Source organism: Sturnus vulgaris, chromosome 2, assembly GCF_052056855.1.
Source record: "Sturnus vulgaris isolate bStuVul1 chromosome 2, bStuVul1.hap1, whole genome shotgun sequence".
Classification (NCBI taxonomy): Eukaryota; Metazoa; Chordata; class Aves; order Passeriformes; family Sturnidae; genus Sturnus; species Sturnus vulgaris.
The window spans coordinates 49,436,384-49,462,287 of NC_142244.1; the positions used below are offsets into that span (position 1 = coordinate 49,436,384).

General features: G+C 40.7%; 1 protein-coding gene across 6 annotated transcripts in view; it reads right to left on the reverse strand.

The window, feature by feature from the left end:
* Positions 1-225: 225 nt before the first annotated feature.
* Positions 226-25,904, reverse strand: part of SPATA13 (spermatogenesis associated 13) — a 146,536-nt gene continuing 120,857 nt past the window's right edge. For 5 of the 6 annotated variants that reach the window (XM_088159498.1, XM_088159500.1, XM_014879671.2 and 2 more), the window contains 9 exons: positions 17,785-17,921; positions 17,038-17,217; positions 15,826-16,011; positions 13,608-13,787; positions 12,748-12,980; positions 10,228-10,357; positions 9,311-9,683; positions 5,443-5,517; positions 226-4,209 (listed from right to left, as the gene is read on the reverse strand). In XM_088159498.1, the coding sequence (XP_088015624.1) occupies positions 4,028-4,209; positions 5,443-5,517; positions 9,311-9,683; positions 10,228-10,357; positions 12,748-12,980; positions 13,608-13,787; positions 15,826-16,011; positions 17,038-17,217; positions 17,785-17,921 (1,676 nt within the window). In that variant the 3' untranslated portion in view covers positions 226-4,027. Of the gene's footprint in view, positions 4,210-5,442; positions 5,518-9,310; positions 9,684-10,227; positions 10,358-12,747; positions 12,981-13,607; positions 13,788-15,825; positions 16,012-17,037; positions 17,218-17,784; positions 17,922-20,273; positions 20,503-25,904 lie in introns of those variants that run through there. The other variant, XM_088159502.1, reaches the window with a different exon arrangement.

Here is a 25,904-nt window from a genome sequence, read left to right on the forward strand (position 1 = left end):
CAGCAGAACCAGGCTTAGGTGTTGTTAAAATGATCTCGTGCTGGGAAGTACTGAAGCTGTTACAGGGAAACCAAGAGGATGGTGTGACTTTTTTCTTTAAAATATTAGAAGAAATATGACAGTTGATACATTTTTGCAACATGAAGGAAATTCTGTAGACAATTTAAGAAAGCACAACAATTTTAAAACTGCACAATAAAGTTTTATAAGACACAGATGAGGAACTTCAGCTTTGTATATTATTTAATTCAAACATGTACAAGAAGAGAAAAATAATAGGAATGTAAGTTTGTACTTATTTCCAGAAAATAGATTCATTTGACAAAAAATGTTCGAAGAGTAAATAAACCTTGCAATGCAGTTACTCCGCAACAAATGCACATCAAGCTACTGCAGTCCTATACATTGTACTTCAGCCGTCAACAGCCAATTCCTCTGCTCTGCAGCCAGGACACTTCATTTACAACATGTGTAACAGCACACACATGGGGTGAGATGCACAAAGCAATGTATGGAAGGTACAATGTTACAAAACACCAAAATAAAATATATATGTAAGTTATCCCTAGTATTTACAACAAAGAGTTTTAAATTAGAGATCGTTCAGAAGGCATCTCCTACATACAAATGCCATACATAGAAAAAAAACCAGAAAGGCATTCAGAGAAAGGTACTATGTTAGTTATGGCTAAAGACCTTTGGCTCCAAAACTGTGATATAATTATTTCCAAAAGACAGCTAAAACGTGGAACATTTGAGACGTCTGTCTTTGAACTCAGTTCTTACACTGACCACTAAAACTTAATGTGAAATTTAGCATGGCAAGAGCCACTTGTAAAACAATCTTATTATTTTATACATCAAATGCTCTGAGTTGGATGCAATTATGGTTTGGCATTTTCCTAACTCAGTGGGAACACATTTGAGGACAATTACATTTTACTGCATCTCATGCAAAAAGTCTGAGGTTATCTGCTCAGCAGGCCATCAGGCAGGCTCTGGCTGGGCTTTATCTAAATGAGGCACAAATGTTCTTAGTAGTTGCATTAGAATTTTTTATAGTAACTTAGAGCATGAAAGTGGAAAAGAACAGATGCTGCCATCACTTCTTTCTGATGATATATATATAGGTTTTATCACCAGAAGAAGAATCAGGGCAAGAGTTACTAGAATTCAAACTTCTACATTTTAGCTGCAACTCCTTCCCACAGACTCTGAAGTGAGGCTAACTCCCAAGTAAATATTTCTCTTAATTGTTAAATAATATAATGGTGTGTTTTCGTTTCATTATAATTTGTTTAAAGACTATGGCATAGCATAAATTTGGCCTGTCTTACTATATTCAATCTTAAATCTGTTGCATGATCATATTACAAAGAAATACAGAGAGAGCATTACAAAACAACCATGTCTATATGAAGGGTATTATATGTAAAACTATCCTGAGTAATCTGCACCATGAAATATTTTCTTTTTAGCTCTTTGAAATTCACTTCTTGAGAAAAAAAACCTGCTGTATTCAAAACCATATGCAAACATTTCTGTTCATTTTTAGGGCTAAGGCACCAGCACTAATACATGGGAAGAGCCTTCATGGGCACTGACATATCAGAAGAAAGATCCCCAAACCGTTTTTTTCCCAGCACCCCACAGAACCAAGTGCTGGAAGGAAACAGGTTTCAGCAAAGAAACATATATAAGTGTGGATCTCATAATATCTTTAGGTCCAGCTGGCAAAGTTTCTGAGTGAGCACTGCAATCCAACTTCAGCCTGTTTTTGCACTTAGAAGTGTTTCAAAATGTGACTGTGAAAAACAGCATCTTCACTCACACCATACATGATCTCGTTGGTTTAGGGGCCTGAATCTTTCTGTGGCAAGCACCCACAAAAATGGGTATGTAAGAAACACAAAAGGCTTACTCATTTGAGGGGAAGGGCGTGCATCCATGTCTGCATTTGGAAGTCTGCTCCTTGTGTTTAAATTGAGCATTTAGAATTATCTATTTTTAAAAATCTGAGCAGCAAGGGCTGGCTTAAACATCAAGAGAAATATACAAGCAGCTTTTTTCACTGACTTCCCCATGCATTTTCTTTCAGCTCGATCATTATAAATGTCAGTGTGCACTTCCAGCTCTTAACTAGTTTAGGTCATCTCCCATTGCTATGGAAAAGCACAAGCAGTGAAGTTCACTATGCAGGGCACAATTTGGCTGAGCATACCAGACTTTGCCTTACTGCTGAGCTATAGACACAAGACATTTGAAATGTACAGTTGTCAAAAGATGTAACCACAAACCTGGGCTTTTCAGAAATGGTCACAAAGTTATGAAATCACAAAACCTAGTTACTAGAGGGCTTCACAACACTGATGTCAAATAAAAATACGGAGGTAACAATAGTAGTAGGAACATCCTTAAAATCAGGCTTTTTTACAGTTGTTAAAATGCCTGGCATTTAGCCCCTTGTTTTGTTTTTCATATATTACAGATCCATGACAAAACTGATTGTGCCCATTGTCAAAGAATACCCTTGGATCTATCCTAATCATCAGGTAATGCCCCTAATCAGCAGCACAGGATAAAGTATTGTAAAGACATTCATAGCAAATCAGTTCTGAAACATATTGAGTCTTTATTTCCTTCCATATTCCCAGCAGTCTTGTCATCCTCGATGAGAGCAAGCACGCAGAAATTATCAGTGCTACAAATATCAGGATCCTCTTTCTTCCAGGTGGCTTTTTAAAAGTTAATTCTCCCAGATCAGTTTCATGCCATAGACAAATTGAAGCAATGCAAACCATGGATTGCATATGCTGGCCAGAACTGACCTTAATCAAGTCGGGTTCTTCCCCTTCCGGTGGGGACTGGTGACACCAACACAAAAATCCATCTCTGGTCCACGTGATTTCTTTGTCCCTTCCAGTAAGGATTTCTCTTTCTTTTTGAAGAAGTTATTGGCCAAAACCCATTGTCAACTGACTGTGTACAAGAAGCATGGATCCAGACCACTTCAATATATTTACATTACTGTTTATTCATTTTCTAAGTCCAACTATATGAATAAAAAGCACGAGACTTACGTAACACAGCCAGCAGTCACCATGTACTGTCTCAACTCTGGTTTTGTACATTCACATTATCTCAGTGAGAAAATAAAAATGTATTTTTTACACAGAGAAATAAGCATATTAGAACTACAAAGAAGAGTCTCCCAGGTGAAGAAATGCGTGAAAAAGTGATACAAAAGCTCTACACTGAAGAGCATACATGCATGCAATATATTGCTCTGACTGAAATGAATCAATCTGAGACGCCCTGGGCTCCTCTTGTTTCCACTTGTGTGCAATAAATGCACATATCTTTACAGTCTATTTCATACTCTGTTCATGTTTCTATAGGATAGAATAAAATTTCCCTGTTCCAATCTGGAATATGGTAAGGCCTTGCGGGATGTTCTCCTGCCATTTGGCAATGTAATAGAAAAAAGACAGGAAGGATTAGGGTCTGCTAAATTCTGCAATAGCTGGTTAATCACATGGGATATCTGCACCTGATTTTAATGAGTGGTCTGTGCTCAGTGCTCCAGAAGGAAGGAGAAAATTCTCCTAAGACTCCTTGCTGATACATCCCTAAGGAAAAATTCCTCTCTATCCAAACTTTGGCCATCAATATAAGGTTAAGAAAAATGAAATGTTACAATGACCTGCATGATTCCATCACTACTTCAACATAACTAAGAAACAGAGGTCAAATACTGCTGTTCCTGAGTAACAGCTAGTTGTCTTTGTCAGAAGACAGACTGCTCTTCATCAGTAATGCTGACACTTGGCAACATGGACTTCAGAGCAGCCTTGACAAACTTCTTTCTTATCCATGACAAAGGCTGCGTTCCTGGCTCAAGGGAACCCAAGGTTCTGCCTCCGAAACAGGAGATTCACTGAGCTCAAGTCAGCTTGACTGTGTCTCCAAGGTCCTCCTCTGGAGTGAGTCTCCCTCTGTGCTGATGTCCTTCCAGGTTCTTGGCGCCTCACTTTTTAAAGGGAGTGAGTTTGTTGAAGGTATGCCAGAAGAGGGATGGCTTCCGCTTGGGCTCTGCCAGGGCAAAGACCTGCTGCTGCGGGACGCTGGTAGGCACAGTGATGTGTCGCTGGTGAAGGGGATGCAGGGTTTGGTGTGGAGGAGGCATGGGACACCCATTATAGCTCACACCTGCAGAAGAACAGTTGGAGAAAGCACTGAGTCAGCCAGGGAAATTTAAGCACAGAGCCAGGGGACATGATTAATTTTGCTGTGATCTTGAATGGCAGAACTGCTAAGGGTCAATTTTTCTGATGTTTGACTTTTTAATTGCTGCACTGATTTGGTTTAAGAAGACAGCAGTACCAGTAAAAATAATATTACAGGATTATCAAACACAAGCAGAAGTTTCACACAGCTGGACTATATTGTTTGCACAAGTAAATCTTGGTATTTCAAAGAAATGACTCCAAACAGCAGATTCTAGTACTTCAGTCCACTCTCAGAATAAGGCTGGGTAAAATACTGCTACCAACAAGAGCATTGCTTCTTCCATTTGAAATGTATTTTTCTGGGTTAATGCTCTTAAGACTTTGAGCTTTGTGCATTCAGAACAGAATTTCCTAATCACGAACTTAAGCCACTCCCATGAAAATCCAGATAGGTTCTAGGGGTATCTATTGGTTGATAAAGAGAAAATGCTTTAAGAATATTAATCCCAGGGAACAGAAGACAACCTAAAATCAACTCCTTCACTCCTAAACTCAGACTTAAATCTTGTTCCCCTTTTCTCTAAGCACACTAAAGATTTATCCGAGTTTGACTTTAAGATGGAAAACGACAAAATCTGTTGTGATTTGTTTCTGTTGTGATTATTTTCTGAGAGAGGAAATGAATAAAAAAGCTATTTCCTGATAAAGAAGCTTCTGGTCCATCCTTCCTTCTAGGGGGATGCCAGAAAAAGCCATTTTGACTGTTATTGTAAATAATATAACAACGTGGCTTGCAAAAAGAACTTTAGGACATTTTAAAGAAGACATAAAATTGGTAAAGAACAACAAGCTCTTGATTAAAAGCAAAGGAAGGAATTGTAACACTCATTTCTAATTTAACGTGTGCATCCAATTCTTCACAACCTTAAAAACAAACAGCCTGCCTTACCTTTTAAGTTTTTTCTCTAATATACAGAATACTGACTTGTCTGTTTGAAGAAGCTCAAGAAGCTGATTTACTAGACAGTTTACAGAGATATTGGAATTTAATATATTTTAAAAATACAGGTTAACGGCAATTATTTGGCTCCATGTAAACTACAAAAAATGTTTTTAAAAGACTGAAGAACTCAGCCACAGTCAGACTGTGCTATCTTCTAATGACAAGATCAATGGAACACAGTAAGAAGGTAATGCAATTCTGAACACTCACCTTTAATTTTTCCTTGCCTTGACTTACGGGCATTCTGCATGGCTTGTTTCTTCTGGTTTTCTGAGATTTCCATACCTACATCAAAATGTAAATTAGGGCACTAGTACAAAATTACTGTATCTAGTACTTGATTACATTAAATAAAAGCAAATAAGTAAACTGTATCTTAAACAATTTTTAGTAAATCTTAGTAGTAATACACCTGAAGCTTTTAAAAGCACGTTTTATATTGTCATGTGAACTTAAGAGGGTTTTCCAGTGGGATAATGACAGAGAAGTCCAGATAACAAGAAAGGTAAAAAAAAAATAGTGTAAATTAACACTTCTGAAATCTACAAGTCACCAAGTAATAGAACACAAACACAGAATCCTTTTATTTTTCACTCACTCTGAGCTAACCTGGGTAACAAACTGGAGTCACTGCTATTGCAGTAGTACAAATTTGGATGTCTTTCCCTTCACTCAGAGGAGAGTACCACAAAAATCTGGCAGGTGCTGAAGAAGGCTCTGATGGGGTTTTGGCTGCATCATTCTGGGGCTGGATCCCTCACTTGGGTTTCCCCTGCACATGTTCACATACTTGTGTAACTTACATGAAGCACATGGGTAACCCTATGCTATTTACTATCGTGTGACAGGTGTATGGCTGAGCTGTGGTGAGTACAGAGGTGACAGACATCTGCTACAAGGTGGCACCAGAGACTGGTGCTGTCTAGAGACCAGGTAGAGGCACCTCCAGTTTCCTCTCCCTGTGCAGAACACAGCTGAGATACATGGAAATGTCACATTTACACAAGGTGACAACAGGGTGCACATTGCTGCTTCATTTCACACTGCAATAAGGCTGCACTCATTTCACACATAGAAAGAGCACAGAAATTGTGGTTCAAGCCAGAATAAAGTGTCTGCTTTGGTTCCATTTTGCATCTTACCTCATTTCTCTGTACTTTTAAAACTCCCTTTGTTTTTTATCCTGAACTTATGAAGAAGTTATTAGAAATCAGCGTATTAACTTACAACATCCATAATTTTTGGGTAGCAGAATTTTATTTTATTCTGCAAGGTTATTTTTTTCCTTTATAGAGACAAGGAAACAGATTTTAAAAAATGAAAGCAATTTCATCAAGAGAGATCAGACCACTTTCTTAGGGTTACTATTAGTGGTTTGGAGAAGGATCTCCTGGCTGTGGCCTTTTCTCTCATATATTTATAAAAGCTAAGAAAAGCTAGATATGGTTTGGGAGACAATGACTCACACTGAAGTATCTTTGAAAATAGAAGTAAAATGCCATTTGCAGTTCTGAATTGAAAGAGTATTATTTGTTCTCTGAGTGGTCAGATTAGAGGCTTTGTGTATAGTCCAGCAAGATAGCTTACAAAATCAACAAGATAAATTTAAACCTGAGGTTGAGAATGGTGGTGTTTTTCCATTGGTTTTGGCTAAAGGAAATGTTCAATTATACCAAAAAAAAAAAAAAGAAATTTTAGAAAAGAAACAATCTTCTGGTTAATGGAGAAAATCCACGCCACTGTGACTCACAAGACCTGATGGACATTAGCTATTACAACTCAGCTATCTTTCCTCTGGTTCATCACACCTGTCCTAAAACAGGAACATCAGAATAGTGAGTTACAACACTTGAAAAGCAGCTTTACAGAAGGTTGGATGTTACATGGGCAGAAAAGACTGCATGTGCCTATATGCCATTATCAAACATACAGTTTCTCTTTTAACTGTTTTTTAATGTTTTTTTCCCCACTATATTGCACTGTGCCTGAAGAGCATCAAGCACAATGGACCCTCCTTGTGAAATTCTTGCACTCAGCAACCATGGGAATTTGTGACCCAGCCCTAAAATGAGGGTTAGTGCTATTAATGACAAATTTCACTGCCAGCGCCACCAGTGTTGAATGGTTAGTCTTTTGAAGGTCATGTTGATTTTCACGAGGTCCCAGCAGAATAAATAGTTTAGGGCTGTAGCTGCTACACTCTTGCAGTTTCCTCATGCTTGGGGATTTCTGCATCAGTGTCACTTAGGAGGAATGCAGACCTGTGGCTGCCCAGGGCAGAACCTCAAGAGCTTCCTGACAGACAGCATTTAACTTGCTCAACATACTCTCCAAGTGCTCCATAAAGTAACCACCCAGGAGAAAGTGCAGAGCTCAAGAATGCTGCTTCTTAGAAAGGATGGAAATGGAAGCCTTCACTTGTTCGCTTTTTATCTTCTTTATCTCAGTCCTGCTCACAAAAATGCAGGAGCTGTGTTTTACTCAGAAGCATCCTTCTTCCCTGTCACTGTATTATGGTTCTCCTTGTATACTGGAGTGGAGTCATTCTGTAACTTTGTTGTAAGAGGGACTGTGTGGACAATTATGATCCAATCCTCAGCATTGCTCTATTACCCTTTGATCACCTTCACCCTTTTGCAATATCCACTGTTTTAGAGTTCTGTTTAGGTGAATTAGGGAAGAGCTACCTCCCATCCCCATGAGCACAAGGTGACAGAGCAAGCTCCACACAGAGCAAGGCATGAAAGCCATCAGCATTGTGCCCACCAGCACTGACTGTCATGTCACACTGTGACGTTCAGCACTGGAGAAGAGTCAGGTTTGCAAAGTCTGAGGAAGTTTACCTGTGGCTCCTTCATTGTTTACTCTAGACTCAGGATGACTGGGATTTATTGCAACAGTGGATGCAATGTGGAAAGCTTAAAACTGATTTTAAATTGAGAATGAATTGGCAAACTTTTAAGTATTTTCTTCTGCTTATGGACTGTCTAAAATACATATGGAAGAGGCCTTATTTTCATCATACTTACAACAGTATCAAATGAGAGAAAGCCACTAAGATCAAAAGGGTTACATTTGGAATGTAAGGGTTATTTCTGTCTTCCTATTATTCTGATCAGGTGTTTTACATGAACATGGAGTGTAACATTTGGCATCTTGTATAAGTTTTAATAATTTCTGAATTGTATCATCCACTTCACTGCACTTCCTGTGTTAACCTGATGTCAATCCAAAGCCTTAGCCTCAAGAGTGTTATTGAAAAGGAGAAATTCTCATGCAGCTTACAAACACAGATGCACTAACATGACTTTTTAGAAATAGTAAAAAGAGTTTTCATTTTTTAATTAGTGTTGCTGCTTTCTTTGTATATGTTTTGCCAATGGAATTTTGCTGGAGCTTTTGTCACTGATCTTAAAGGAAGCATGAAACGATGCAAAACCAAAAAAACCAATCACAACTATATATCAACACAGAAGACACATTGACCTTAAGAGTGCCCCAAAGGCTGCAGATCTAAAACTGGTTGAGGTTTTACTACCTTTTTACCTGCTCATTCAAAGTTTGTCTTAATTTCTCTGTGCCAGTACCAGAGCACTCACTGCCCAGTGGTGCTATTGCTGGGTCTGCAGTTAATGACACCATACAACTGCATGGGCATCCTGGACACAGGAGATGCCACTATATGACACAGACAGTGTAAAACTACAATTACTGCTGCTTGGTTTGCAAAAAAAGTCCTTTACGAACAGATATTTTTGACCAACCATTCATATAAAAGTGCTAGGATTTTAGATGGATTTTTATTATTGATTGGTCTTTGTGAATGGCGTCTTGTTGTATCTCATCTCTCATTCTGCTCCATAATGCACCAGAATCATATGGGTGACACTACCTGCATGAACCTTTGGCCCACAGTGACATGGCAAACACACCTGAATTGGCTTCACTTAAACAGCTAAACATCATGTCAGGTAAGAAACGGACACCAGCTCAGTAAGACTGAGTGCACATCTGTACAAAACAAAGAACTGCAAAAACAAGTTTGTTTTAACCACTCTTTAGAAACCGTTCCACTCACCCATTTCCTTGTCTTCTCGAACTCTTCTCCTTTCACTTTCACACGCCTCCATCCACCTCTTTTTATCCTCCTGTTTTTTTGCACAGAACAAATGAATCTCTTCTGTTGTTCTGTTTATTATCTTAAAAGCATTCTTGACATTGATGTTAAAATCTTTGTCTCTACCATCTTCGGTGTCCACAATTTCCATCTCGTCCATGTCAATACGATCCTTGTAATACAAGATGTCCCTTCTCAGCAAGTCCTTCTTACAGAAAACAAGCTGATGGTCAAAAAGGAAGAAAGTCCTCTGCTGGCTTTTGCCTTGTTTTGATATTTTGGTCAGTTCTCCTGAGTGGATCAGTTCTGAACTTCTGGCTAGCACATCTGGTCCCTAGGAAGATAGATATATAGAGATATGTAGTAAGTAAATAATATTTTAAGATCTCACTTCTGGTCTAACGAGTCTCACTATGTAATCAAGTCATAAGTTCACCCACTTTTCTTGATTTTTTTTATTAGATTTGAAATGTCACACAATGTAAATAATATCATAGAGGTAAATTCAATCAATGTGGTTCTGCCCTACTTTACTTCTGCATAAACAGAGGGAAACATTGAAGTCAGTGAAACAGGTTCCCATTCTGACAGAACTACCAGAATTCCAAATGAAATTCAGCATTTTTAAAAGCTCAATTTTTTCATCTCATCTCAAAGGCAAGTGTCCATGTTAATATGTGCTGCTCTTCCTAAACTATAAACAAGGTTAATCAGTAACAGAAACATTGCAAATGAAGCAACTGGACTTTTAACTGAGCAATGACCACTTGAAAAGTAGACACCATAAACAACCACCTACGCAGAAAGACACCCTGCAGGGGACATCAAGTATTTGTACACAGTACCTTTGCCCAGGAAAGGCACAGGCTGACACCCACCTCCCAGTCTACGATAGAGACTTGCCAACGTGCAATCTTGTCTATGCTTTCTAGTCTCCTTTTTCGCTCGTTGATCAGGCATGCCACGTTCTTCATGGCCTCATATGCAGCTTTTATGTTGCTATAATCACTGGGGAAAGTAAGCACATTTCAAGGATCACTTATACAATGGATATGATGCAATCACAAACCATGGAAATTATGCAAATACAGTTTAGCCCACATTATCCACTTATCCCTCTACTAAGGTACTTAAATAAGAGAAACCTGATTCCTGCTGTTCCAAACTCCACACAGTAGCCTGTACAATTCAGTGCTGCTGTACTGCTGGGCTGGTCCAGGAGCAAATTATTAGACCGGTGGAAGGAGGCAGAAGAGATAGTGAATGAACTGCAACAGTGTCTCTACTGAAAACAACAGTAGAACACCCACTGACCTCAGTGATAGCTGCATTTCACCAAAGGACTGTGTTTTTAAGCAAGATTTTAGTGGGATTTTTTTGGGAAGGGCATTCTTTTAACCATGTTTAACAACTTTATTTTCTCCTTCTTGCTCCCAATGATTGGGTCAATGAACAAAAATGGGGAGTGCTAGGTGGACAGGAAAATAAACCAAAAGCAACCCCACACAGGGTCAGAGAGGAACAACAGAACAGGTGCAACAGAGAGAGGAATTAAAGGAGACAATATGAAGAAAGCATCCCATTTCCACGGGACAAACGTGTGAGAGCCATGATGGCCACCTTCCTCTTCCTGCTTTGGGACTAATGCAATCAACTCAGGCCAACCCTCCTGTCCTTCCGATGCTCTGCTCTCCTCCTTCTCTCCTGAGCTCCCAATATGCCTATAAATCTCCCTAAGCTTGCAGGCACGGTTTTTTTTCTCCTCTGCACAGCATCCATCACTCCTTCACCTTCATCAAATGGAGTGTCTCAGAAGAGAGAAGGGAAGAGACATATTTTTTGCCCAAGGAGTCCCAGCAGAGCAGCTGTTTTTCCTCTTTAATCAGAAGGCCTCTTGCAGAAAAGAGAGCCAGAGGCAGAAAACAACACGAACCAGAAATAAATCCTGCTAAGGGGTTAGCATTGCTGTCCTTTTTATCTACTTCTGTCTCAGTTCCAATCTTCATTGGCCGCTGTCACGGGTGCGCTTCCCTTCTAAATGTGTGCATTTTCTCCTCTCTTTATTTCTATCTGTGGCAATTCTATTCTGCCACACTGAATACAGAAATACTAACAATAACAGGATCCTGCTATGGTCAGAGAGATGTCCCACAGGGTGATCACATGATATCCCATACTGCTACACTTGCCCTTCCTTATCTCAGTTCCTTTTTTCCCTGTTGGTATTTATTCCACACTTGCTACACAACTTGTGGCCTTCACAGCAGGCTTTGCATATTGGAACTTCAATTTTTTCTACAATGCTACCAAAACCCCCAGCTGGCTGGAGCTTTCCCAAGGTTCCATGTGGGTTTAGGTCTACCTGTTTGTGAGCATCTCTGCACAGTGGGTGTCTCTCTGTGCCTGAAGGCACTTCTGGATCCTGTGCCACACAAGAGGAAAACAGGTACTATGGGTGGAAGGTGGCAAGACCTGTTGTCACTTTATCTGTAGGTTTAATAGTTCACAGAATAATCTTTCTAAAATTAGTAGCGGTGAAAGAGAAACTCTTTCTAGTAATTGTTATTGCAGCACTTCCCAGGTAGTTACAGAACTGAATAGAGGCATTTCACATCTAAATGTCAGTACTTCACACACCTTGTATTTTGACCCTGGCAAAAATCCAGTGGTCTCCAAGAGGAGTTTTCTCAAGGTTAAAGTACTGACTTTGACCAAGGAAGCATTGCCTCAGGCTTCATGTGGACTTCGAGCACAGGGGTCACAATGGAATATTTTCTTGCAATTACACAAGATAAAAAGACAGACACTTACAGATAAAATCTTAATTTAGTCAAAGATTTAATCAGTGCAGGGGTATACCAGAAATGTTAATAATCTGCAACTTAATTTTTTACTTATGCCAGCTGGAAATCTAATATCTGGCCTTTACTGCAAACTAAGGTAATATTAATTACTAAGTTTCTAAAACAAATTACCTGCAAACTCGCTCAGGTTGAGGTTTTTGTCTAAGGCACTCTTTACTTTTTCTTACATCCACAACTGTTATGAGCCTTCCCCTCTTCTTCTCTGGATTTCCCTCTCCTTGATGTCTTTGACACATTGTCCTTTTTCTCACTCTGAATTACACATCCCTCTCTGCATCCTATTTAAATACCATCTTCTTTTCCTTCTCCCTCTTTGACTTATTCCTCATTGCGTCTTGCATCCTCTCAGTCCCTTGTGCTGCATTTCCAGATAATGTTTTTGTGACTGACTGTGATGGTTCCAAGATGCCCTGTTTATTGTGGTCCATGGCAGTTTTGTTCCTGATCTCAAAAGCTTCAGTGTTTTGTCACCCAATAAACCCGAGTAATTAGGTGTTACTATTGTTATAGAATTTGTTATTTTAGTCCTCTCACCTGTGCTCCTGAGTGGTGTATTTGAGCAATTCTGCAAGCTGCAGAGGATATTTGCAGATTTTCTGAACAGGTGTGAGAAGAAAGCCATCAATAGCAATGTCAATCATCTGCTGCAGCAAGCGACAGGCCTCAAAGAAGTGCCGGTATTTGCCCTGCTTCATCAGTTTGGAGAGTTCAATGCAGGCACTGGGATGATTGTTGCAATACTCTGAATAAATAGCAAAGCCTTCTTGCTATTAAAAAAAAAAAAAAAAGTTACAACTTTACTAAAGTATTTGTTTATAAAGGAGAAAAGCTATTTTTGTGACATCTATAATATGCAATTAGAGTAAATAATCCATTTTCTATATTGCTTCCAGGCTGATCAGCCTTGAAATCATGCAGAAATCTGCTTTGTAGCTGTCATCAAAACTATCTTCGTCAGAACACAGAAATAAAGATCTCTTCTTGAGTTAGGATAATCAAACTCACTTTGACAAATATTTTTCTTTGGGGAAGACAGCTTAGCACGTCTGTATCAAGAACTCACAGCCTATTTCCCCACTACCTACCTTCCTTAATGTCTTTATGAAGGTTTTGCATGCGGAATATGAGATCACTGCAAGTAATCCAGCTCATCTGTGATCATTACAGCTTTGACAAGGAAACTTAAAACTGTTTACAGAATGACATGATTGCTAAAGATGAGGAGAAATCTAAAACAAATATTTAATGAATTGCAAGTTACTTTACATTCTAAAATGCTGCCAGTTTTCTATGTAAGAAGCATTTTTAGTAAAATCCCCTCCTAATATGGTAACTTGGCTTTTTATTATCATATTTTGTTAATTTCATGAATAAAATCAACTTTTTCAACCTACATGTTGAAGAAAACATGACCCTATTTCACTTAGATGAGGTTCCTCTTTGTTGTACTGTTTCTCAAGATCCTTCAGAAACTTCCTTTGGAACTTGTAAATATCTTCAATATTTCCAAAAATGGTGCTTAACTGAGCGGTGGTGAACATTCCTGTATGTTTGCGACACTGCCGAATGTAACCCTGAAATGAAATAAAAAAACACTCCTGAGGCTGAGGATGTGAGGCAGTCCCACCCTGAACAAAATCACTGGAGCTGGCAAGACCCCTGAGGTCTCCAGGCAAGGGAGTGCTTTCCCAGCCACACACACACAGAAGCACAAGTCTCAGATTTGCATCTGAGATGTTCACATGTGGATTCTTGGGGTCCAGCCCCTGTCTCGGGGTACCCCAAATGAACCAGGGAATCTCCTGAGTGTAAATCCCGCTCACATCCCCCTGATAGGAATACACTGCAGGGACTGAACCTCCACGAACAGCTGCTCACAGTGTCACAGCAGCTGTGGCACCAGGGCTCAGGGAGAGCAAAGGTTAACTGATGTGACAGGGGCTCTCTCCTCAGTTTGGCTGCTGTCAGGCAGCTTTGGGAGCAGACAGCTGAAACAGCCTTGCAGTTGTCCTGGTGAGGTTTACCAGGAAGCAACACTGACTGTTGCTGGCACTGTTAGGAATATTCCTGTCTCCTCCAAGCCATCTGCTTTGAGAGCTGTGCAGTGGCTATGCTGCGAGCCAGCTACCGCATTTCCTACTGCACAACAAGGAAAGCTAATTCCTGTGCAGCTCCTGTAATGTGGGCTGCAGACACTTCTTGAATGTAAAACATGTTTTATGGCTATACTCTAGCTTCGTGATCCTGGCTATAACCAGCCTGAGTGATTCATTCTAGGGCTGAGCTTGCAAATTTGGGTTACTATCTGTGTAGCTTTTCTGGCTTAGTCTTACTTAAGTGTATTTTCAACCTTATGTCTTACTTGCACCACCCTACAGATTCATTCTGAGGACAGCAGACTATCTCTACCCCACATGTTGAGCATGGCCCCTTCTTGGAAAATACATGCTTGCTCTCTTGTACTAAACTCAGAGGTTCTCCAGATATTAAAAACCAGGTACAGGACATACATATAGGAGAAAATTAATTAATTAATATATACCTAATTCTTAACAGGTCAGTAAAATATGAGAGTCATGTCTTAGAGCTCAGCTAATGATGGCAGCAGCATAGCAGAGTGTACAAATTCTTCCCTGATCTTTCATGCACACAATCAATCTTACTAGCTTAAGTAAATAATGAATATAAATTACAAAATTTACATTTAATGTTTTAAAATTAGCCAGTTAGTAACCAATTTTTGTCCTTTCTCTCCCTTTTTTCTCTCTTGAAGATGCATAAAAAGGCCTGATCTAAAAATAAGAAATAAAAAAAATCAAAACCTACTGCTGCCTTGTCTACTTTGCTGTGAATGAAATAATGTAATGGTAAGTGGTGGACTAAAGGATGACAGCATGACAAACAAGGAAAGACCTAGCAATCTAAGGCTAACAAATAATATTTCTGTAGGTTGCTTAGCACCATTCCAGATGCAAACCACAAAGAGAAGTCAAATACAGGTCAAATGCATCACAACTCATGTCAGAAGAGGCAAACTTCAGTGAAAAGTATTAAGAAGCTTCTTGCCTAAGTGTGATCCTTCAACAAATATTGAGGAAAAAAGCAGAAAACCATCCCCATTTTACGGTTCAAACAAGCAAGATAGATCTAAAACACACTTAGATTTCTTTATAACTCCTAAGCATCCAGTAAAAGTCTCCTCACTTGAGAAAACAAGGGAAAAAACCACTTAGCAAATACTCTTTCCAAGTTACTTCCAAGATGTTTTGTCACAGAACTGTAATATATTTTACTACAGTTACTCAAAGTTTTCTATACAGTGGCAAAAAGCTCTAAATAAACTGGACTTCCTTCTCTCATTTATTATGGAAATAGCAGTCAGAGAGGCCAATTTTTGCTGTCAAAAATGGAAGTGTTTTTAAAAGAAAGGAAGCAATGGCTCATGGCAGTCATCAGAGAGGAAAGCCGTAAGAGGAAACGAAGAATCTGACTGACAGCATCAGAAGAGCAATTGAGAGTATTTTGATATGAGAAACCACCGTGGTTCTCAACATATATGGAATGATTTGCTCTCATTAGGTCAGCAGAACGTCCTCAGGTTAAAGCATGTACCTCACAGATGTCCTTGAGATGCTTGATATAGACTCGTTCTGTTTTCATAATTTCCTGTATAACGTTGGTTCTCATCTGATCCCTGTTTTCAGCTATTTTCTGGCGATGCTTGCAAATATCTGCATCTTGTTCTTCGTCCTGGATATTACTACAATTTTCTGGCACTTCTTCCTGATTAACTCGCAGCTGCAGCCAGAACAAACAAAGCAATTAGAGTGAAGCAGAAAGTTTTACAAAATGTGGTAAAACTGTTACAAACGCCTTATACCTAAGAGAAGAGTCGATAAAGACATGTTTTCATTCTTATCTTACGGAAGGGGCTTCAGAACAGGATTTAACTCATTGTACTCACTGCACATCCAAGTACTGAGGTTTCTGTCTGGTTAAATACATGACTTTCTACTCACAGTATTTGAGAGAGACCATGTTGTACTGTCCATGTACTTTTCAGAGTTAAGTTTATTTCTGACTCTTACTAAATGTGTTTGGCCAAGTTAGCATAGGGGTAAAATTACAAAAGTAGACACTCAAATAGTTTCCCTGTGCCCCATCTATATGATGTAGATAGCAGCACATCTTTTTTGGACTTCTGTCGGATTGCCCACGTTGTCTAGAGATCTAGGAAGGGGAAAGGGAGGAACCACCTGCTGCACTTTGTGCATGTAGTACTTCATGCAATGTGACCCAAGTTTCACTATAGCTTCTCAAAAGGTAGTTCAAATTATTTTCTAAAACTTGCTTCAATTTTTTACCATCTGAGAGTTAAACTGTCATTAATCTGGGTAAATTCTGCCTGCCGAGTTCAGACTGTGAACCAGATTTCTACACGATGTCATTGATAATAAATTAAGCCCTATTTTACCAAGAAATCCCTGCAGCACAGCTCTCCCCAGCCCTTACAAGAACTGTTGTGCCCTCTCTGTATACAGTGATGACCTTCTGGTTGAGCTTTCTGCTCTTGTAGTCTCTGTTTGAGAAATTCCTTTGGTTACAAAGGGACAAAACGAAGAAGACAGAGTAAAAGTTGTCAGAGGATCTTAGGGTGTAATTCTCTACTGCTTTTTCCCTTGTGAACTTCTCAGGGATTACACCACTGATGTTCAGCTATAAACATGCTGAGGATCAGGTACGAAATGTAATGCCATGACAACTGCTGCACTCTGCTAGGAATCTTGCAATGATGGAAAAGCAAGAAGTGAAAGAGTTACTCACCCTGACAAAGCTAGCTGGAAACCAGGCTTCCTTGTCCTCATTTCTTCCCCACCACCAGTCTTTGTTGGAAGCTTCTAGAACTCTAATGACATCTCCAGCTTTGAAGCCCAGCTCTTGATCATCCATAGTGACATGGTCCCAGAGAGCCTCTGCATAGACGATGGTGCCATCACTTATCAGCTACGATAGGAAGAAAATGACATTGTAAAGGACAGAAGATAAACTATGAAGTGTTTATAAACTACAAAGAGATCAATATAGCTCACTAGATTGCCTACTATCACTCCAGTTACAGGATAAAACTAAAATTTCAGAAATCTATTCGTATACTCATTAGTGAAAACAATTAGAATCCTGCTCCAGAGCAGTTACATAGGATAACAGTTCCAGTCTGTGATGATTTAAAACCCAGAGGGAAAATTAAACCCACTCAAACCGTCTCCTTTCCCCCACTCCCTTCCTATAGTGGAGGAAACGCTAGGAGAAGTTATAGCAGGAATCACAATTTACTGAAAAACTGCAATAACCACAACAATGCTACTAAAAGAGCGTACAAAATAAAGTTTTACCCACAAAAAGTTATTTACCACTAAGCAAACAAACATGTCTCCCAAAGAAACTAGCTACTGCCATTGAATATTTATGATTATGAAATCTCAGACCATGCAAAACATCCCTCTGCATCCCCCATCCTTGTCCTGCCCTCCCTGTCCCATCATTCCAGCAAGGCAAAGCCCCGGACATTACCTCATTAATTGCTAGCTGTTCCCCTCCGGGCTGCAGGTACCTGGGAGCAGCTTGGCAGAGTTCCTCATAGCTGTAATCTTCCTCACTGCCATTGTCATCCACTAAGGCTGAAGATTCAGTCCCACCATCTGCAGCAACTAAAACAAAAGTGCAACAGCTGTTTGCTTCATCATTTCTATGATTCAAAGAAAAACAACAATGCAAGAGGAATTGCTGAGAAATTGCCTTTGTCGTCATGAATAAAACAATAACAGCAGAAGTGGAGGACAGCAGAGCTCTCAGGAAAACCACCTTTCCGTAATTAAATACATTTTACTCTTCTTCAGAATTTTCTCATTTAGCAGCTGATAAAACTGAGAAACTTTTGTATGCAAAGAACCCCAGAACTACAATTCCTTACTTATTTTTCACCAGAGGAAACCGTAAATGATCTGTACCAGAAGGAAGACCCTGATGCTTCTTTCCAGGCAGCAGATGAGAGAGCCCCAGCAGTCCCCAGCAGTCAGTGGAGACCCTGTCACCCCCAGGCTGGGTGCCCTCACACTGCCACATCTCCTGCAGGGACATCAGGACCCAATGGCTCCATGAGAGCAGTGGGCAGCCTGAGTGCAGCCCCAGCTCTGTGCTGGCTGCTGCCACCTCTCCCTTGCACTGGGGAGAGGCTCTGGCAGCAGCAAGGCTCAAGGGGATAGGGAGTCCAGCCTGGGCATGGTGGAATGGCCCTACCAAAACCTGTTCTAATTGTCCCAAATCAGAACAATTTCTTAGTTTGACAGTTGTATATTTTCTGACCAAAGAGGCAGCTTTGTATAGAAAAAGAGGTCAGGACTAAAATGAGCTTCATCTTATTACACAGCCACATAAGCCAGGAGAAACACTGTTACTGTAAAAAACTGTAAAGCCCATTTGGGGTACACCACTGGGTGACAGATCCTTTTGGCCATCACCTCGGCACTGGCAGAGGAAGGGGACTGGGGGCTGACCTCAGGAACAAGTCTGACTGACTGACTGCCACCCACACTGCTCAGGGCTGGACCCTGTCCAAGTGGGTTTGCCTTTGAAAGCTGCCTGTAATGCTCAAACCACCCGGGATCAAGAAGCACTCATGATCAGCGGCCCCGTGCTTGAGTGCACTCCCCTGGTTGTTAATTTATTCCTCAAGATTTATTCTTATGGCAAGTCCAAGCCGTGAACTAGAGAATCTGAAGATCATACAATGTTCAAAGACGCATTAAAAAGTCAAATTCAGAGTAGGCTGCTAGCACTGAACTTCTTTGCTAAAGATTGGTGTGTCCCAGGTAAGTTGCCACACAGTCAACAGAGCAGCTCTTACTCCTGAGTGCTTGGGAAGGGACATTTAAGCAGAATTATTGAACCTGCCAATTCCAACAAGCAGCAAAGCCGAGGAGCAGGATCCTGACACTGCCTCTTCTCTACTCTGTTTCAGACCTGTCTGCCTGTCTGCTGAGCTTTGGGCTCTGGATGGGTGAGTTGCAAAGAGACGACTCTTGGCTTTACTCCATGCACCTACTATCACCAGGCACTCTGCTGCCATCTGCTATTTACCTTATAGGGAGAAATACTGCAACCCCCTCCTCAGGGCACACATACCATCACCAGCATCTTTGCTCATCTGAGCATTAATCTGCCAGAGAAATCAAAGCAGATCACCACACAGATTCACTAAAAAAACTTGCAAGATTTTTCTTTCCATTAAAAATGGAAAAAGATGGCATAGTCATAGAACTTGGCTATTTAACCATTCTGTTCTATCCTCTAGCATTTTAAATATATAGTCACATTAACAGTTTAATCTGCCTAAGCAGGAAGGATGCAGAACCCCTATTTTAAAAAATCACGATTCTTTTCCCTACAAACTCATTAATCTGAGCATTGATAAACTTTTAAAATACATCTTGTGAAACTTACTGAAAATGCTTTATTAAAAAAATCTGCAAGTAAGTATTTCATTAAATCAATTTTTATCTTTTAAAGTAACATCCAAAAAATTAATCCCAGTGATCCTTTATACATTTCCACTGTACTATCCATACTGTCTGTGGGGTTGTTCCAGTAATAATGGCACATCAAAATAACCTAATTCATTTGACTCCAGACAAAAAATAACTACAATTTTGTGAGAGAAAGCTGTTTGTTACTCTGTACCAAATCAACAGGCTTACACTGACTTTGTAGGGTAGAATCAAGTGAAATCTTGCATTCTGCATCTTTTCCTCTATTGTATACAGACAGAAATACCAGAGGGAGGGGTGTGCTTTCCCGGTTGCACCAACGGGATGCAAAAATCTTAAAAGGCAGCCTGGGTTTGATACAGATCGCCTAGCAGCTTTTCACCAGTACTGCAGGTTCCTTGGATGACACAGAGTAAGTGCCATCAGTCAGGCCCCCTGGCTGCCACTGTTCACCAGTTCAATCCAAAAACACCGTGGAAAAAAAAGCAAGAGCGAGCATGTTCTACTCACACGTACCCATCTGAAGGCTCTCCAGACTCCAAAAATGTGCCATTGCCCCCCTGGCTACCATGCTGCCGTCAGACCTCTAACAGGTGACGATGCTCAGTCCTGCAGGGCTGGTGCAGGATGCCAGGAGGCTCCGGGCTGCCCGGAGCTGGGAGGAACAGGCTGCCTGCAGCTCCGGCGCTGCCTCCCAGGCCGAGCCCGGCTGGGAAGTGCCAGCAGCGCACTCAGGCTCAGCCCAGCTCCCGGCTCTCTGACATCATGGGGTGCCCTTAGGGAGGAAGTTCCAGAAAAGAAACAAAAACCTGGCTTGCCTGGCCCTGGCCGCGCTGCGCCTGCAGCCGCCCAGACCGCTCCCGCAGAGCCTGAACATCGAGAACAGGGCTAGCCAGGGAGTGCATTTGTTTTTCATTAGAGCAGCTAAATGCGATTTCAATCTACATTCAAATGACTGCAATCCAGAGGGAGAGATGATTTGGATGGGAGTTGGGAGTTCCTTGTATTACAACACTGTTCAAAGTATCGGTCTTTGTCATACTATACTATTTAAGACTCCAGTAGAAGTAAACAATAAAGGTATTTTTTGCACAATTTCTCTTGCTTCACAGGCAAACGCAGTATCATTTTTTAGGGCACAAGCAGCTCAAGTGTTAAGGCTGCCGCAGACTGCTCCCAGGAAAACAAGGGAAGAGGGAGACATTTTCTCACTGAAACAACAAACTTAATTCGGCTGCTCTATGAAACAGGGAATGAAGCAGGGAAGCACTCAAACCATCCATCTTTTTCTGGACCTGACCCAGCCAGAGCACAGCCTCGTTCATTCACCATGGGCCAGCATTCACCATTGCATGTGTCCTCCCGCAGGGAAGCTGAATTATTCCGTGTTCTGGAGGCAAAGGCAGGAGCTGTTCTCACCAGGACAGTGCAAAGCCCGCTGCAACCTACGTCTGTACACAGCGCTACACCTACAGTTCAGAAAGCCCCAAAAACTTATTGGCGTCTTCTTTACCTGAAAACTGTTGCTCAGCTGAGGCTGTCCTGTAACTGGGGACTGCCTCCTCCAGGGATGTGATCACAAAACCCTGGAGGCATTTCTGCACACAGCAACTTCTCAACACCCACTAAAATCACATGGTTTTCCCCAGCACTGCCTCAGACAGAGAAGGAAAGGCCAAACATTGCCCTGCAATATTAATGCCATCTTCCTGCAAAAATCCTATTTGTGCCACGCTGCACGGGAGATTGACAGAAATTATCTTCTGTATCTCTCAAACTTCCCTATTATTACTTGCTGCAAGGATTCTAGTTGGATCGCACAATAAAAACAAGCTACTACAGAAAATCTTCACACACAGCATTTTTCTTGGCATAAACCATTAAAAAAAAGCAAGCTGGCAAACAGAAGTGACACTGATGACACTGAAGTGCTGGTGATCCTGGGACTTGCAAGTTAGAATTTCACGCTTTTAATCAGCCAGAGCACAAGCTCTTAGCCATGTCAAACCCCTGCCCATCAGGGAAAAACTGTTCAACTGCCAAAGGAAAACCAGATTAAATCCCATACAGCTCTTTTACAAGACACTTTAAAAACAACCTCTGAAAAACAACCCAAAACTCTTTCAGTCTGATTTTTGCAGAAAGGAACAGACTGTGTGCTTTTACCCAATGACTAACCTAATGCCACTGTGGGATACTGCTCAGATGGAGGGGGGTCTGCTCTCTCTCTCTCTCTCTCCAGATGTGCACATCTGGCAAACTAAATCACCACAAAAGTACTCATTTGGGGTGAGGTGGTGGTGGCTTCATTCCCTTGTAGATCAGCCAGGGACAGAAGAGGCACAGGCTGTCCTTTGTAGTGGCAGTCCACAGTGCCCTTGTCCAAATGCATGCTGAGCTGGCTTAGCCACTGCACAGGACACTCTGAAAAGGCTGTGGGTAGCACTTACTAAAATACTAGAAGTTAGTTTATCCACCTCAAGAAAATTCAGTTCTAGAAACACCCTGTTATCATAGAACCCTCCATCCTAGGGCAGACCACAGGTCACCCCCAACCACTTCTCTGACAGCATCCAGTAGCAGATGCCCAGGGAACATAAAAATAGATGAGGCATGTGATGGCATTTTTCTGATGTACTTTTCTAAATTCCAGTTATCTGCAGATCAGTCAGATCCCCTCTGGGGCAGAAATTATATCTTTGTGTTTAATGAACTGGATTTTTCAAAGCACTTTCTGATTTTTTTTAAACTGTTGGGATGTAAAATATAATGTGTAGCAATTAGTTTTATAGTTTAATTTTACTGACTGTGAAAACTCTCTTTTATTTTGAACTTGCTCTTTGGTGATTTCATTTGGTGCCCTTTAGTTCTTAAATTATTAGAAACAATAACGATTATCTGTTCATTTTTCCCATGCCAAACAAACTTTTATTCTCCTATTGTCCTTTTTTCCATGTTGCAGAGCCCAAGCCACATTAATCACTTCTCCCAGAGACACACATTGAGTCGATTTTCTTGTCCTTCTGCTTTTCTCTGTATTGTCCCCTGTAAAAAATGTCTTTTGGGATGGAAAGGAACAGGGAGATGGCCCCCACACACGCCAGTGGCACAATTGGGCCTTCTGTTCTGTTCTCTATTCATTTCCTACAAACTCCTGCCCTTTTATTTACTGTTTTGACTGTTACTATGCATTGGACTGACTCCGTAAATATCTGTTAAGATTGCAATATCTCTCCCTGAATGGCAATATCCAGTTCAAAGTCCATCCTTCTGTAAGCACATCAGGCTCTTTTCTTCCTCCACATGCATTACCTAGGTTTTATCAACACCTGATGCCAGTGCAGTGCCTCATGTCTCACTTTTACTACCGTGAATAATTCAGCAAGAATTACCATTTCACGTTATACTTCCCATCCCACATCACTTGTGCAAGACACTGAACATCTGATTCCACTCATGAGCTCTCTCTTTAAGAAAACCAACCACTCGCCTGAGTCATTCCTGAGCTGTCTCCACACAGGCCAAATTCTAGTCCCACAGAAAAATATGCAAAAAAAGATCGTTTTTAAGATGCTTATAAAATTTTCTCTGCAGGGATAAATAGGCAACCTGTTTAATATTAAAATTTAAAACTTGTAACCCTTCAAGCACAAGAGCAATGTAAGTCTCAAGGGCAGTTTCCCTTGTTGTCTGATTCTTACTCTGTTTCCTACAGATTTTCTGTCTTGTAACACCTGTTTTTCTAAAAATTTACATCTTCACTTTTATCTGCCATTGTTATAAGAAGAAAGCATGTAATGTGTTAGGCTTTAGAAAGTAACTAAAATAAAATACCATTGGTTTTCAGTGCTTGGGTTTAGAATTACTTTCTATAATAAAGGGCTTTTGTGCTATCAAATTTCACTGTGCATGACCAAACAAAAAACTCTCACATGTTCAAAGACAAGGAAGTGCCTTGTGATTTAAGAGAAAAAAGGAAAGAGATCAGAATGTGTGACACTAGTCACTTTAATATTTTCTTCTGGAGCTACTTAACAGATCTTTGCAATTGCTTTCAAAATGTGAAGTCCATGATATTCCCCACTTGCCTTCAGAGTTTTGATTTCAGAAACTTTTCCTGCTCCACTTCTACGTTGATTGTAAAGTCTCATAAAATTCACATCTAACATAATCAAGGTTGCTTTGGCTTCATTGTCCTGAAAAGTGGCAGAAATCTTAGTTTGTGTATTTGTCATCCTGATGCTTACGTTTAGGAGACCAGTTATTCAAAACCAAAATACTTGGAGGGATATTGCTCTCAGGCAGTCGTCTAGGTAACTAATACTATTTCATGTGGTTTCCAAACGTGAATTAGAAAGGATAACTAAAAATAGAAAAAAAAATTTCCTACTCCTTTCCCCACAAACTACATTATGGAAGACCTGTTATTCTGTGAGTGGTCCTTCTGGAATCAGAGACTGAGACACTACATAATCTCAGCAAGAGTCACAGCATTTGATGTCTAATTTACCTCAGTGCCTGATCTGGATCATTAAGTGTACAAAGAAGCATATAGCAGAAGACACTCCAGACATAGGTTTTAAGGTAGTTTCCAATGTTCTACTACAATATAAATTAAAAGCAAAATACAAATGGAGTATATATAATTGCCCTGGTTAGTAAGAAGAGGGGGTGCAGTTTTTTGCGTTTTTTATTCCATACCACCACATCATTGCTGGGGGCGTGGTTTTGGCAGGAGCAGCCAGGCACTGAAAACTGAAGTTTGCCATCTTGCTGGATCTCTCCAGGGAGAAGGCAGTGGGATCAGCCAAATGGACCCAGCCCCTCTCCGCCATTGTCAGCCCCTTTCCCATTCCCTCAGGTTGCAGTTTTAAGACACGGTGCTGAAGGACAGCGATAACGAGTCTGGGACACCACTCCAAAGGAAAAAAGAACAAGAGAGGCAGCAGCACAGAGCCAAGGCCAGCTGTCCTACACAGAGCCCAAGCTCCAGAAGACCCCAACTGGAGCAGCACTGGTGCTGGAGGCAGCTGTGTGGGACTGAGCCAAGCTGAGTGGAGCAGCATCAGTGCCACAGGCAGCTGTGCAGAATTGAACCAGCAAAGCAGAGCAGAGGTGGCAGTGTGGCACAACGCAATGATCAATGTTCCAAGGGGTTTGCTTCTCTACTCCTTCATTGTTTTCCAAATGGAGTGGGGGAGAATATTAAACAGCAGAAGCTCTCCTTGCCTTTGTGTCCTGAATACCATGTGGCCCAGATGCAGAACTGTAATTATATTGCCTTTGTGTGGAGACCACAGCAGGCACTGTCTTCAGGAAGTGCTGGGGTTTTTTCCCACAGTGGTAAATGCCCTTTTTTGTGGGTAGGACACCTTCTTTTGGCATACTTTTTGCTATTAACACTGCTGTTGTCATTGCGATTTTAGTAAATTGTTATAATTTCTCCTTATTGACCCTCCATTACAGGGGGAAAGGGAGTGGCTTATTTGGAGTTTAGTTCCCTAAGCCAGCTGTCTAAACCAGCACAATAATGTATCTCAGAATCACTTCCTTCTGAGTTGGAAGGGACCCACTAAGATCATCAAGTCCAACTCTTAAGTGAATGGCCCATATGGGGATCAAATCCACAGCCTAGGCATTATCAATACCATGCTCCAACCAACTGAGCTCATCTCAGTGGTTATGTCCCTCTTTTTGCCATAGTCAGAAATTCTCAAGTCTGCTTCTTGAAGAGCACCTCCTGAAAAAAAAACTCGTGTTCTATTCAAAACAGGAGAATTCAGTTTTAACATGTTCTTACATACCTTAATTTGTAGTTCAAGCATTTTTGGCAGAATTTGGACATCATTGCAGCTGAAACTTAGGTAAGAACCACAGAAGCCAAGTACCAACTTGTAAACATATATGTTATTTTAATAAACATTGAAAATGCTATTTGTTATGTTTCCTATTTCAGTCACAGGAAGCCTTGATCCAGAAGGTTCAGGGTGAAGGTTCTCAACAGTGCTTTATTCATTATTAACTTTGTTCACTATTATTTGTTCACACTTTGTTCAGTGAAAGATACAAAGTGAGAATTTTGCTTTTATGTCCAACTTTTGCCAGTGTCTGAAGGAACACAAATAGTGTTAACACAGGTTCTTCTGG